The sequence below is a fragment of the Mchenga conophoros genome, linkage group LG16 (assembly GCF_057382185.1).
Source record: "Mchenga conophoros isolate Kocher_MC1m ecotype Shallow Benthic linkage group LG16, M_conophoros_male_GT1.1, whole genome shotgun sequence".
Classification (NCBI taxonomy): Eukaryota; Metazoa; Chordata; class Actinopteri; order Cichliformes; family Cichlidae; genus Mchenga; species Mchenga conophoros.
The window spans coordinates 18,027,253-18,042,507 of record NC_140541.1 but is presented as its reverse complement, the minus strand read 5'-3'; the positions used below and the strand labels follow the sequence as shown (position 1 = coordinate 18,042,507).

The following is a 15,255-nucleotide window of genomic DNA, read 5'->3' as shown; positions in this document are numbered from 1 at the left end:
GGAAGTATGCGTGAAGTAAATATGCCACCTCCAAAGTGGCACATTCACAGTGGTACTGATTGGAATGGGATGGGCTTTTCGCAGATTGTGAAGCTGATTAAAGCCTCCAAGGAGCACCCCATAACCCTCGCTATTGGCGATGGAGCCAACGATGTCAGCATGATCTTGGAAGCACATGTGGGAATTGGTGAGTGCATTTAAGCACCATAATTATCAGCTAATTTGCTAAATCATCCATTTAATATTTAACCCAATGCTGATCATGATATTTGATAGCAGAGCTTTAGGTTAACCTAAAGTAAACCTTTGTTTTTGACAATAATCTATCAATTTAGGTGATCACATGTGGCATAATTGTAGTAATTGCAGGATATTTGCAAGTAAAATGCTAAAGGCAGTAACTGCAGCAATAAACATGCGATTAGACTCGTGATCAGGCTGCATTTAACCCTCTTTTCATTTCTTTAGGCATCATGGGTAAAGAAGGTAGACAAGCAGCAAGAAATAGTGACTACGCCATCCCGAAGTTCAAACACCTGAAGAAGATGCTTCTGGTCCATGGCCATTACTACTACATCCGAATTGCTGAGCTCGTTCAGTACTTCTTCTACAAGGTACTAGACGGGCGCCTCATGCGCTCAAGTGGCTCATACGTTTTAATCACTTTATCGTAATTCCCAGTGAAACACAGCCACAATGAACCAGATTTTGCAGCTACTCTGACAGATTACTGGATTCATGAATCCGTGGTGCAACCTATTCCCGGATTCATGCCCATGATGATCAGTGTGGGCGGCTTCCACAGCAAACAGTGCCCTGCCAACTGATTCATTTTTTTTCCCTTTTTGGCAGGCCAGCTGCTTACGGCCCACTCAGTGAGCTTATAGCACACAATTTCTGCATAAACAGAAATGTGTAGATAGTAGCATTTTTAGAGTCTTTAATTTTTTTCATTCGTACTTGTCACAAGCTTATCACTTTCTTTGCTTGTTGTGTTGTTTTTTTTCTTCTCCCCCCCCCCCCCCCCCCCCCCCCCCCTCTTAAATCTTTCTAGAATGTATGCTTCATCTTCCCTCAGTTCCTCTATCAATTCTTCTGTGGATTCTCCCAGCAGGTAAGTACTTTATACGGTGTCAGAGTTATCATTGAGAAGCACGCAGTCATATTTGCATTGGTCACATATTCTCACAGGAGCTTCAAATAGTAACTATTTCTGTATCTATCACTGATGATGAGAGAGGTTTTGCTCAAGCCGTGTGCTGGCATGTCATCCTTCTTCCCTCACTTGTATCTCTTCTTTGATTCTTAACTCCTCCCACTGATGTAGGAGAGAGGGGCAAGAGAGGAGACATGACCTAATCCTTATCCAAAAGGTTCTCTTGAGGTGTCTTGAAGTGAATTGAAGTGATTATAAGAACTTCAGCAATGCTGGACAAGGAATAATTTATAGATGGAGGGGAGAGGAAGTGATAGTTCACAAGTTATTATAATGAAAAGCACCCATAGACGCCACATTTTCTCTCAGTGCTGTGTTCTCTCCAGCTCTGGGGATCTATCAACCATAGTAACAGAAAACAACATTACATGCACAACAGTATTTATATGGCAGATGAAGTCACTAATCGTCTGGCAAACTTAGCGAAGCATATAGCAGTTGAGACCAATTTAAAACCGATAGAATAAATTAGACATACACTCACAGGCCAGTTCATTAGGTACACATGTTTAACAGCTTGTTAATGCAGTTAACATGGCAGCAGCCCAGTTCGTTGAGGCATGTAGGCGTATTCAAGATGACTTGTAAGAACTCAAACTGAGCATCAGAGTGAGGAGGGAAGGGGTTGTTTCATGTCGCTTCATCAAAAGCCATCACACATTAGCCATTGTGCTTGTTTTGTTGGTGTAAAAGTTGTTTGTGCACCTAAAGTGTTTCAACGGACACCGTTAAGAGAACCACAGTAACGTTCCTAGCTCTAATAAGTCAAATATGTCAGTATGTAAATGGTTTCAGATCACTGATGCCGTCTGTTTCCTCTGCAGCCTCTGTACGACACGGCGTATTTGACGCTTTACAACATCAGCTTCACCTCCCTCCCCATTCTGCTGTACAGCCTGGTTGAGCAGCACGTCAGCATGGACACATTGAAGAGAGAGCCCTCCTTGTACAGGTGAGCTCAGAAGAAATCAGATCCCCAAATATTCTCTTTGTGCATGTAATAGCTGTTGTTCCTAATGTACGTTGTCACTCTGTGTTTTTCTCAGGGACATTGCGAAGAACTCCCTCCTCCGCTGGCCTGTCTTTCTCTACTGGACATGCCTGGGTGTGTTTGATGCTGTTGTCTTCTTCTTCGGTGCCTACTTCCTGTTTGACAACACCACCTTCACCAGCAACGGCCAGGTAAGCCTCTGTCTCCCTGTCGGCAAAAGGCGGTGATAACGGCCAGTACGCGAACAGAGCGGAAACTGAAGACTTAAGGGGTGTTTGTGGTGTTTGAGGCATCTTTTAGGGGATTAGAGGGAATAAATGGATGTAAAGTAAGTGCTCTCATTATAAACGCTCACTCGATGGGGTCTCGTTAAAGAGGAGCTTAGGTGTAGCGGTTTGACTTTGCGGTCCTGGCATTGTGGATCTGTAGTAGTAACGTGTCTGTCCTGGGTCCCCATAGGTCAGCTACATTGGATCTCCATTCATATTGACAATAGCATCTTTCTCTGTATTGTTAATTTGTATCATGTCAACTGTTTTTGATCGGTCCTGTTTTTTAAGTTGAGACATCCTGAAATTCATTTTGCCCTTTGTCCTGATTCTTTTCTCTTTTCTCCCCTCCCCCTCCTTCTCCCTGCTTCCTCTCTCTTTATTTTGCTCCTCTTTCTTCTTCTTCTTCTTCTTCTCCCTCTCCTCCTTCAGCTTATGACCACCAACACACAGATGGTAAGCCTGTCTCCCTCCCTGTCAGCTCTCTCTGTCTCTCATACCCTTTTTCGTTCCTGTCGTATTGTTTACGCCTTCAGTTTGACCGTCTCATACCGCTCCATCCTTTCTCACGTCACCGCCATCCATGCACTTCCGTTTGAATGTGTAGTTTTCTAGCGCTCCATTATTCCCCTAATCTATGTAAAGCCCTGAATCCTTGCACAGTATCCTGATCTTAACTGACATGGTAGAAATCTTAGATGCTTCCTCACATTATCCTTGTGTTTCCTTCTGGTAGTAAACAAATGAATACTAGTATCGCTGTGGCTCGAGATCCAACATCTGTTTGTTTTGTTTGTTTTCTGTCGACCTTGTTTGTGCATTTGTGTGTATTTGTACGTCCATGTAATTTCACTGATGTGGGAGGTTTATAAAGGGGGGGGGGGACCGTACTATTTCTGCAGTTTATAAAGGAAAGAAGTAATGGACACTGGTATCAACAGACAGCTGGTTTCTTTGCCTTGATCTTCCTATCCTGTCACGATCCTCCCTCTTTCATCTTCTCATCCCATCTGTTCACCCCCGATGTCTCCTTAAACCTTTCTAGGATTTCATCAGGTAGAAATATTTGCACACTGAGATATGAAGTGAAAAAGCCTCCAGTTCAGTGCCCACAATATCCCTTTCTCTCACCTTTTATCACAGCAGATATGATGTAAGAGTGTCTGTTCCCTCCTCGGTTTACTTGCTGGAGGGGCGGGCGGGTATCGTAGGGTGTTAAGTAATCCGTGGATGCAGGGAGAACAGCTTGTGCGATTGATGTTGCCTCTAACTCTCTTCTTCCTCTCTTATCCCTGCAGATGTTTGGGAACTGGACGTTTGGGACTCTCATCTTTACTGTTCTGGTGTTCACTGTAACACTAAAGGTGTGTTTGGAAATCCACTGAGGGGAAAATATTTAAGTAAAGCTAATATCAACTACCTTTACATAAATGATATCTTAGTTTGTACCCAGCTAGCTCCTTTTCACTATGTCTATGTTCTGTTTGTTTCAGCTTGCCTTGGACACGCACCACTGGACCTGGATTAATCACTTTGTCATCTGGGGGTCGCTACTTTTCTATGTTATCTTCTCTCTTCTCTGGGGTGGGATCATTTGGTAAGATGTGCTATGATTTTACTTGAATCAGTAAAGTTTATGCTGATCAGTGTATTTCAGGAAAGTCATTGATTTTTTTTTTCTTTCTGCCTTTTATTTCGCTGCTCAGGCCCTTCCTGAACTACCAGAGGATGTACTACGTGTTCATGCAGATGCTGTCCAGCGGTCCGGCCTGGCTCAGCATCATCCTCCTCATTACAGTCAGCTTGCTGCCAGATGTCATCAAGAAGGTCCTCTGCAGGGCCATGTGTCCCACAGCCACTGAACGCGCACAGGTACAATGTTGGCACCACCTCCACATGAAGCTGGAGGTTTGAATTGTCTCGTGTCTGAAATTAGGCTGTAGATATTTTTTCACTGTAGTGATTTCTGATAGTGTTCACTAAATGCTAACCAATGACTAATTAACGCTTTCCCCCTTTTCACTACTCAAAATCTGAGCTCATACTACACATCTCAGTACCCTAGTGGTGTGCCATAAATCTGTTGACTGTATTATGAAAGGAGGCCATTCAGATCCTTAGTTTATTTGAATATCAGCTGGATTTACTGACTTCCCGTTCCCTGTGGCTTAGCCTTACGTTGCCGTGAAACAAGCTTCACCGTGAGTGGAAAAGCGAGTGAAAGGTCTGACAGATTTCTTCCTCTTGTGCTTTTTTCCCCCTCCTCTTCTCTTCTTTCTCACTGCACCCTAATGGATCACCGTAATCAAAATCCACACCACCTCTCATTGAGCCTTTCTCTCCTTTCCTTTCTTTTTGCCTTGTTATGCCTTATCTTCACTACTTCCATCCTCCTCTTTATTCTTTTTTTCTTCCTCCCTCCTCATTAATGTCTCCTCTCTCGCCCTCCTTTGTTTTGTCCCCCCACTCACTCACGCGCTCTTTCATGGTAACTACAGTCCACCCGCCCGTGCCTTACTGTGGAACCGTCCACCATCTTCATGCTTTCACAGTCCTCCAGCAGAATGAGTTTCTGATTGGGCCAGAGAGACGAGAGAGGAGCGGGAAGAGGAGGTGACCCTCTCTTTTAAGCCCTCATCTCTGTTTGCATGGTGGCATGCCCCTGTATAAACCACAAAGCACCATCTCTACTAATGTGAAACTAACTACTAGCTGCTAATGACGACACAGCACCCGGTTTGTAAGGTTGCATTTGTAGTATCCTTTTGCTGCCATTTTCATTACATATTTCATTGCATTTAGTTTCCCTTGGTATGTTTGACATGTATTTTGTTGTCACCGTTCCAGCCAGTCTCATCTATATGTTGTTAAAATGATGATGTGTCGTTGTTGGTAGGACTTTTGTCATATTAGGTTTTACCTGAAACAGTTGAATTTTACAGAAATTTGCACACTGTTTCCTCTAGAAAATACCAGTTTAGCTTTCCTTATTTATTTGTAGCTGGTTTATTAGTCAAAAAGTGAATCAATTATTAGCTGTTCGGTTTAAAAATTCAAAACGACCTTTGGTTCTAGCTGCTCCAGTATGAGTAACTTTCATGTCACTTTAAGCAAGTATTCTTGGGGGTTTTTTTAATTGTTTTTGATCCATTTTTAGATGTTTGTTGCCTTGGCCAACAATTCTAAAATTGAATTTAATGACAAATAGTGTAGCAGTTTATACATTTGCCTAACAAGCTAAAAATCCCCAGGTCAATCCCAGGAGGAGACACAAATCCACAAATCTGTTTGGGGGGGGGTCTGGAAGGGCATGCAGTGTAAAAATCTGCATATCAAATATGCAAAGCCATCCACTGTGGTTCACCCCTTGTGAATAAGGGAGCAGCCAAGAGTAGCTGTATATTTAATGACAAATAGTCCTGGAGTTTTTCAAACATCACCAAACCATAGCAGCCTTACATGATAGCACAAATCTGATTTATGGAAAATATTTGCAATCCCAGACCACATCTGGGAATTGGACAGCTGTTAAAGGGACCGTTCACCCCAAAATTAAATATCCATATTTCTTTTAAATCAGCTTAAAGTATTGAAGCATTACTAGACAAAAGACGAAAGGTTGAGCAGATTCCTTCATCAACCCCTGTCCTTTAACATCATCCACAGAGGGTAAGTTCTGTGCAGGTTCTGGAGGACAGCGTAGCTCCTGGCTCTGCTGGTGGAGGTGGAGGCCGTGAAAGGGACCCACTCCACCCTGAGAGGACCTGTGAAGGAGACAGTGGAAAAAAAGCTGCTAGAAGCTCTGACTCCTTGGTACCACATAGTCACAGCACCCTACTCAGCAAACCCTAGAGTACCCACAACAAGGGGGCTAGGGTCACCATGGTAACGGCACACAAAGGGCGTGGATAGTGGGGTGTTGGGCTCTTAATGCTGATGCCATGATGCTTCCTGCTGCTTTGCACTGCATGCGGCATGCAATTGTGCTGTGGCTCAGAGTGACGGGGGTGCAGTGCTGCTTCATGAAGAATTTCCTTCTGCCAAAGCTACTTTCAGGAATCACAATCCCCAATTAAGTCAGCAGCGCTAGTTTCACCCAGAGAGGCTACAGGTTTAATACAGATTTGATAAGTGCAGTCTGTAACTAAGGCTATATTTTATTAGGAAAGGCCCCAAGTAGGTTACTTCCAGCACTCATGTTTACAAATTAAACTCAGGGGTGACATTTAGTTTGTCTCTGGCAATTTGGCAAACCAGGTTGTGCGTCAGTGTCTGTAATAAGTGTACACTGGCGCCATCTGGTGCTGAAACATAGAATTGCAAGTGAGTTTTGTCTTCATTACACAAGCATGCTTAATCGAACATGATTGCTAATCATGATGGGTTGTTTTCAGAAGGTTTATTGTTATTGAGTATGTTCTTTTCAGCATTTAAAGTAGAGTCAAGGTTACTTTTCACATTTAAAAAATAAATAAATAAATATGCAGACCACCAAATAACTATGTTAAACCTTCTGAAAATAATTCTGCCTTTCGTGTGCATGTGTCAGATTTTCTCGCAAATTCTATAATTTCACCTGCATGTTTCTTTTCCTCCAGTTTCCTCTTCTATCGCTTGAAATGTCTTATGACGGTGGATTCTCTGTTTTTGTGCAGGATCATCAGAAGCTGTTGCCGGGTAGCGTGGCGGCCGTGACTCCACTGTCCTTCTGTCGATCCTGCAAAGGCACGAGCGCGGACTCCTCTCACCTCCACCTTGGCACCGCAGAGTCACTGTCGCTCTGCAGGTCTGACCCTCTACCCCAGAAACTCCTGGCCCATTTGGCAGAGAGCCGAGGGACAGAATTGTGTCCTCTCAGCCCTTACATGCTCCGTCTCTCTGGGGCAGGGTTCGCCTACTACGCTCCTGGGCCGGAAACCTCAGTGTGAACACAGATGCAGACTCTGAAGCTTCTGCATCTCAGAGATCCGTGAATTACACAACGCAGACATGTTCAAACACATCTGAAGCATGGACACTCCATGCTAAGTTCACCATGTGCATTTTTGGGCTACACCTGAGTGAAAAACCCTTTAGATAGTATTGCCCTTACTCCTAATTCACATACTTGTCTCATTTTTTTTTCTTTTTTTTTTTTGGTTTGATTCAGCAAATTCCCTGCTCAGACTCTTACTTGAAAAAGTTTATGAGCAAAAGGAGAACCATGTGCGAAAATGCTTCTCGCACTGTGGAGCTGTGCCGTTTGAACTGTTGAACCTTTTTGTATTTCCTCGTCTCATTTTCAGTCTGACACTCTTGCCTGGTCCTCCACTTTTGCGTCCCCTTTTTTCGCTTCTTTGTAAATGTTTGTCGGAAACATTTATGTACATTTTGTGGTCTGGCCAAGTAAGGGGGATAGCCTTCAAGCTCAGCCCTTTAGGTGTGCGTGCGTGTGCATGAGCGTGAGTACGCATGAATTTTGCCTGTTTATTGTATGTTTGTATGTGACACACCTTTGCCTTACAGGTAACAACACAGCAGCAGGCTAGGAGCCAAAGGAGAAAGGTGTTTAGATTTAGAAAAACTGGAAAAAAAGAAGCATAAGTGATGTTTTTACAAAGCCTTACACACAACCATCAGCTGAAGGAGAGAGGCGGGGGAAATCTGAAGAGGGATGTGCAGTATTTTAGCCACCCTGCCTTAATTCATAGATGCCCTTTTTTTCCCTTTTAAACTGATTATATGTGGTCACTTTAAACACATTTGTGAGAGTACAAGGAGGTTCAAAGAGCATAGATATAAATATATACAGTACAATGAGTCTATTATTCCTCCTACTTTCTTTTACCCTCACAATTGTGTCGAGCTTTGTTTCCCTTATCTGTCAGCGTAGCATGTCAGATCTCTCACTGCATGCTGATTTATTCTTCTCTCAGTTGTTCCACATCCCTCTTTGTCCCAGACATCATTCATCACCAAACCTTTCATGGCACTTGTGTTTTTTTTTTTCCTTTTCCCTGAACAGTTAGCAAAACTGCACCCTCTCCTGCCACCACGTGGTTGTGCAGGGTAACAGCAGCAGCCTGGGACTTGTTTGCGTGTTTGTGGATGTCCTAAATGACTTGCTACTCCTCCCTGTTGCATTGTGCTCGTGTGTTTGCTGCTGTGCTCCGTGTTATGCAAAAGTTAACGTAAGAATGCTAATGTTGTCACGTTATAAGGGGCTGTCTCTGTGTCACATAATTCCATGAGGCTTTTTTTTTTTTTTTTTTTTTTTTTTTGTACTGTTCGAAAATTATTGATGTCAGTCACTATTGATGTGTGGATGTAAATTTAAAAAAACAATATTGATCTATATTGTGGTGAGAAGGGGTGTTGGATAGATTTCATTTCTTGTAAGAAGGTGGGAGACTTGAATCGGCGATGTCACAATCAAATCAATGAGAATGTTGAAGTGATTTGTCCATCACGTCCTCCAGCTGAAGATTGTAGCTCATTTTCGGTGAACCTCTTTTTCTGCATTTCTAAAAATCTGAATTTTGTTGGGTTACATAGCAAGTTACTGACTCTGGAAGTCATGAATGTGAGATTTTCTTCTTCTTTTTTTTTTTTTTATACATTTATACAGTTTCATACACATCACCATTTGCCAATATGTATAAAATCATTAATCTGGACTCTTCCTTTCAGTTTTCACTCCACAAGCCTCCACAGGTGTGGAGGGGCTCAACATCCCGACCTCAGCGATAAAAGGAACGTACTTGGTGCTTGTAACACAGTGTCCCACCTCACTGTGCCGTTGCCATACCGTATCGAGACATAGTCTAAATGTCATATTCTACAATAATAATGTAACTTTTGTGATATGACGGGGAAGCATTTGTTGTAATTCAGACATGTTTAGTAGCAAATTCCTCCACATTTCAAATTTTCACCACTTAGTCAATTTTTGTGTTGTCCATTGTGTATATTTTTTTTTTGCTACTTTTGTATCTCAGAGAGAAGACTATATTTTAACTCTATGCTAGAGTATGTGGTCGAGTTTGTAACCAAAACGAGAGGAAAAAACTAAGATTCATTAGATTTACCAATAGTTATACACAGTGCACTTTGTTTTACAACAGATCTGTTTGACCATTCAAAACCAGGTCTTGTCTTGTCAGCTGGGGTTTATGGTTCACTCTTCCTCACAAGTTATTTTTCTAACAAGATTGTATTGGGTGAGAAGGGGAGGGGAAAAAAAGAAGTGACCAAATAACTTGACTAGGAATGAACTGTCTGTATGTGTCAGCTCTGTCGCAATGGATTTATCACACCAGCCTTCTACTGCTGATCAGAATGTCAAACTGCTTTTTTCTAAGTCCATCAGCACAACAGCAGGTGCTCATCTTGTCACTCCTGAGCTTGGCAAAGGTCTGATATGTCGACTTCTGTGCTCTGAGCAGCACACTTCATATCATACCTTTTTAGTACGGCACTGTTTGTATTACTAAACAGGTTTTGAGAAATTACTTTTTTTCCGTTTTGGATAAAAGATTTTAAAAGTTCACCTGTTGACTTTTTGCCAGCCTGTCTGTAGCAAATGAGGGCAAAGCACTGTATTGTCATTCTGCTTGTAATAAAGAGTGAAAACACTTGTCCTGCCATGGTTTGTGTTATAAACTATATCGCCAAAAGTATTTGCTCATCTGCCATCACACGTAGATGCAACTGAGTAACATTTCATTCTTGATCGATAGGATTGAACATGTCGGCCCAGCCTTTGTAGCTACAACAGCGTCAACTCATCTGGGAAGGCTTTCTGCAAGAGCCGAGCCCGACTCCTGAAAAACAGCCCTGTAGCATAATTCCCCCTCCACCTAACTTTTGGGGGGGAGGAGTTGTCCCAACTTACACTTGGTACAATGCAGTCACACAAGCACTGTTCTGGGAATTGCCGGACAGAGAAGTGTGATTCATCACTCCAAAGGACATGTTTCCGCTCCTCTAGAGTCCAGTAGTGGTGTGCTTTACACCACTGCATTCAGTGCGTTGCACTTGCTGATGTAATGCTTGGATGGCAGCTGCTTTGTAGAGGAAGCAAAAGTACAGAAATTTTATGAAAGTTAAAGTATTGATTCAACTTCATTACTCAAGTAAAAGTGAAAAAGTACGGGCTCTGAAACGTACTCAAAGTAGCTCTTTTGAAGATGTTTCTACCAGCTATTTCTGTGGAAAGCTAGTTGAACCTTATGTTATATTCATGTAATTAAAATCACATTAACATAGTGTGGGAATACAAATGGGAATGCAAACTTTATTTCAGTCTAATGAGTCCTTATGAATCTACACTGCTTGAATCAGTTATGGAAAAAAGGGGAGTGTTAAAGTGAAACTTGGCAGGTGGGGGAACCCTAAAATTGGTCGTAGTAGCACAGCATTGGGTAAAGAATCACAGCTGAAAATTTTTATTGTGAGATCCAGTGGGGTTTCTTAGTGTATAGGCTGTGATCAGCCGATCTGGCCTACTGCTGCTACTATTAGGTTTACTGCTCTGTGTGGATTTGCACGACTGAATTCAACTAGATGTAAGCAGATGTTTCATGAATGGTCTTGGCTGATTTCCATCTTATACACTGACAATATTTTGTTTATACTAGATGGTATAAAGTAGCTATGAAGGTTAATTTCAGTGAATGCCACTCAGCTAAATTCATTTTTATCTCTGCTATCCTTTATGTAACCCAGCTCCACCCAGCACACTGTCCATCACACTTCAGCAAACTAACAAACTAACTAGTAAGAATTCTGAATTTAATCTCAGAATTCTTTTTTTCCCCCCAGTGGCCCTATCGTATCTCAGAATCCAGTATTCTGAGAATAAAGTCGGAATCCTGAGAAAAATGTCAGAATTCTGACTTTTTTCACAGAATTCTGAGATTTTAGTCAGAATTCTGACTTTTTTCTCAGGATTCTGGGATTAAAGTCAGCATTCTGACTCAGAATTCTGAGATTAAAGTTATAATTCTAACTCAGAATTCCGAGATTAAAGTTAGAATTCTGAGATTATAGCCAGAATTGAGAAAAAAGTTATAATTCTAACTCAGAATTCCGAGATTAAAGTTAGAATTCTGAGATTATAGCCAGAATTGAGAAAAAAGTCAGAATTCTGACTCAAAATTCTGAGATTAAAGTTAGAATTCAGACTCAGTATTCTCAGATTAAAGTTATAATTCTGAAGAAAAAAAAAGTCAGAATTCTGACTCAGAATTCTGAGATTAAAATTAGAATTCTGAGATTATAGTCAGATTTCTGAGAAAAAAGTCAGAATTCTCACTCAGAATTCTGAGATTAAAGTTAGATTTCTCACTCAGACTTCTGACTCAGAATTCTGAGATTAAGGTCAGAATTCCGACTCAGAATTCTAAAAAAAAAAAAACAAGTCAGAATCCAGAGTCAGAATTCTGAGACTAAAGTCAGAATTCTCACGTTTTTCTCAGAGTTCTGAGATTATAGTAAGAATTCTGACATTTTTCTCAGAATCCTGAGTTAGATTTCTCACTCAGAATTCTGAAATTACACTCAGACTTCTGACTCAGAATTCTGAGATTAAAGTTAGAATTCTCACTCAGGATTCTGATATTAAGGCCAGAATTCCAACTCAGAATTCTACAAAAAAAAAAAAAAAAAAAAGAAGTCAGAATCCAGAGTCAGAATTCTGAGATTAAAGTCAGAATGCTCACGTTTTTCTCAGAATTCTGAGATTATAGTAAGAATTCTGACATTTTTCTCAGAATCCTGAGATTAAAGTCAGCATTCTGACTCAGATTTCTGAGATTAAAGTTATAATTCTAACTCAGAATTCCGAGATTAAAGTTAGAATTCTGAGATTATAGCCAGAATTCTGAGAAAAAGTCAGAATTCTGACTCAAAATTCCGAGATTAAAGTTAGAATTCTGAAGAAAAAAAAAGTCAGAATTCTGACTCAGAATTCTGAGATTAAAATTAGAATTCACACTCAGAATTCTGAGATTAAAATAAGCATTCTGACTTTTTTCTCAGAAATTAAAGTTAGAATTCTGATTCAGAATTCTGAGATTAAAATAAGCATTCTGACATTTTCTCAGAATTCCGACTCAGAATTCTGAGATTAAAGTTAGAATTATGATTCAGAATTCTGAGAAAAAAGTCAGAATTCTGAGAAAGAGAATTCTGAAAAAATGTTTAGAAATCTGACTCAGAATTCTGAGAAAATGTCAGAATGCTTATTTTAATCTCAGAATTTTGACTTTTCTCTCAGAATTCTAACTAGTCAGAATTCTAACTAGTTAGAATTCTGACTAGTTAGAATTCTGACATCAATCTCAGAATCCTTTTTCCCCCCCAGTGGCCCTAATCCCCTCCCGTAGAGTTAGCACACTGTAGTTTGTTTTACAGGATGTCTCTCAATTTAGAATAACATAAATTCACATCAAATACATATCCAAAATCTGATTTAACAATTGAGAACTTGCATATATTTCCAGTTTATTAAATACCACTGAGCAGTCCTTACCTTTAACTAGGTATTCCTGTCCTGACCTGTCTTTCTTTCTCCATCTCTGAGTGAAGTTAGCTGGACATTAGCTAGCTAGCAGACAAGTTGCACACATAGCCATGGAAGTGATTGAATTCAATGACTTGACTTCAATGGGTGAGTGAATATTTTCAGCAATATAGTATGTCACAGTTCATCAAAACTTCACCAAAATGCTCCACCCACAAGTTGGCGCTAGCTCTACGCAGTCACTGGGCTGCATCTCCATCCTGCCTGTAGAACTTTGTATTTGGCCACACACATAGCAACTCAAGAACAGATGAGAAACAAAGTCATCTACCAGTCTGGAAATGGTTAAAAACCATTTCCCAGGCTTTGGGACTCCAGTGAATCACAGTGAGAGCCATTATTCACTAATAGAGACAATTTGGAACAGTGGTGAACCTTCCCAAGAGTGGCCAGCTTGCCAAAATCACTCCAGAAGTACACTCACAAGTCATCCAGGAGGCCACAAAAGAAACCAGAAAAACATCAAAAGAACTGCAGGCCTCACTTATTTCAGTTAAAGTCGGAGTTCATGATTCAACAATAAGAAAGCAACTGGGCAAAAATGGCATCCATTGGAGACTTGGCGAAAACCACTCCTGACCAAAAAAAACACACAGAGTCTTTTAGGTAAAAATTCTGTGGACTACAAGACTAAAGTTGGACTTTTTGGAAAGTTTAAGTTCTGTTACATTTTACATAAAACTAACACAGCATTTCATAGAAAGAGCATTAAAGCAACAATCAAACATGTTGGTGATAGTGTGATGGTCAGAGGCTGCTTTGCCACTTCAGGACCTGGACAATTTGCCGTAATTGATGAATGTTCTGTTTTCTACCAGAAAATCCTAAAAGAGGATTTCCACCAGTTTGTGTCCTAAAGCTCAAGCTCACTTGGTTTATGCAGTGGGACAATGATCCGAAACATACAGGCAAGTCCATCTCTGAATGGCTCACAAAACAAACGGTAGGTTTTGGAGTGAAAAAAGTCTGAACTGAGTCCAATTGACATGTTTTGGCATGAAGTTAAACAAGCCATTTATGCTTGAAAACTGCAATGCAATTTGCAAATTCTGTAAAGAAGAGTGGGGCAAAATTCTTCCACAACAATTTGAAAGACTCGCCAGACTTGCCAGTTAACATAAATGTTTGCAGTTCTGGGTTAGGGCAGTTAGGGTTAGTCCTCATGATATAAACGAGAAGAAAGTTCATCATGCAATGTCACAGATTTCTCTCTAGACTAACTGACAATACCACTTCTATCTTGAGGTGTCAACCAGTCAAGCCAGAATGTGCCCATCTTATTGTCAATAAGTAAGGCTGGAGTTATTCGACTGTTTAATGAATTCAGACATACCAGTGACATCGCGTCACCCCCGTCAACGAACACCTTAGTGGCTTCAGCCTCTACAGATGGCAAGAACATCCCTGCCGTACAACTATGGCAGTGTAAGAAAATGAGTGAACATCTGACATAACTGGAGTAGAGCAATGACAGATAAACAACAATAAACCTCTTGTTCTACATTAGTGCTAACAAATATAAGGTCACTGGGGTCAGAGTCCCCAGAAGAGACCTAGTGTCACCTGAATGGAAAAGTACACAATAATGATGGTCCTCACTTAAGAGGTCTGTCTGCTAACTTATGGATTAAATGCTGTATTGCTATTGTCTGAGTGACATTTTCTTTGAATTTCCCTGGATTATCTTGTATTTTCAGCTTTTGAGTCTACACAAGACATCGCTAAAACATTAGAAACTAGATAAGCAGCAACCAGCACCCACAATGAATACAGATTTATGAAATTCATCCCTCATTTTATTGAGCGTCTTACCTAGCTGTGTCAAGGATGCATGTAATTAAAGCTCTTATATATGCAGTCTGTGAAGTTTGTTTACACATGGAATTTGCAAAGAGGGTTACCGAAGATGATCCTACTGTATTTTGTCATAACCATGTGCCGTCACATGGTGGCAATGCAGCATAATCAATGATGCATGGCCGGCATTGGTACCATTGCCGTCTCTGTTTCTGCAGATAAGAATGTTTCATGACAAAGCTGTTGTCCCTTTCCTTTACGCTGGATGTCACTATTGGATCAGCTGTTTGTGCAAAACTGTTATGCTGACCTTCACATCCCCTCCCCCAATCTGCCTGCCAGGTCTGCACCATCATGTGTGCTGAGGCAGAAGCATGCATGTGTGAATGAGGCTGTCTGCTGCTCCACCTCCTCCCCG

General features: G+C 41.0%; 1 protein-coding gene across 7 annotated transcripts in view; it reads left to right on the top strand.

Moving 5' to 3' along the window:
* LOC146556552 (phospholipid-transporting ATPase IH-like) overlaps nt 1-10,094 on the top strand; it is a 32,358-nt gene extending 22,264 nt beyond the window's left edge. For 2 of the 7 annotated variants that reach the window (XM_085249059.1, XM_085249057.1), the window contains 10 exons: nt 85-187; nt 469-614; nt 1,055-1,114; nt 2,041-2,168; nt 2,263-2,398; nt 2,909-2,932; nt 3,775-3,840; nt 3,970-4,073; nt 4,183-4,348; nt 7,132-10,094. In XM_085249059.1, coding sequence (XP_085105185.1) covers nt 85-187; nt 469-614; nt 1,055-1,114; nt 2,041-2,168; nt 2,263-2,398; nt 2,909-2,932; nt 3,775-3,840; nt 3,970-4,073; nt 4,183-4,348; nt 7,132-7,404 — 1,206 coding nt within the window. In that variant the 3' untranslated portion in view covers nt 7,405-10,094. Of the gene's footprint in view, nt 1-84; nt 188-468; nt 615-1,054; nt 1,115-2,040; nt 2,169-2,262; nt 2,399-2,908; nt 2,933-3,774; nt 3,841-3,969; nt 4,074-4,182; nt 4,349-4,974; nt 5,090-6,142; nt 6,362-7,131 lie in introns of those variants that run through there. The other 5 variants (XM_085249061.1, XM_085249062.1, XM_085249063.1 and 2 more) reach the window with 5 other exon arrangements.
* Nucleotides 10,095-15,255: the final 5,161 nt, after the last annotated feature.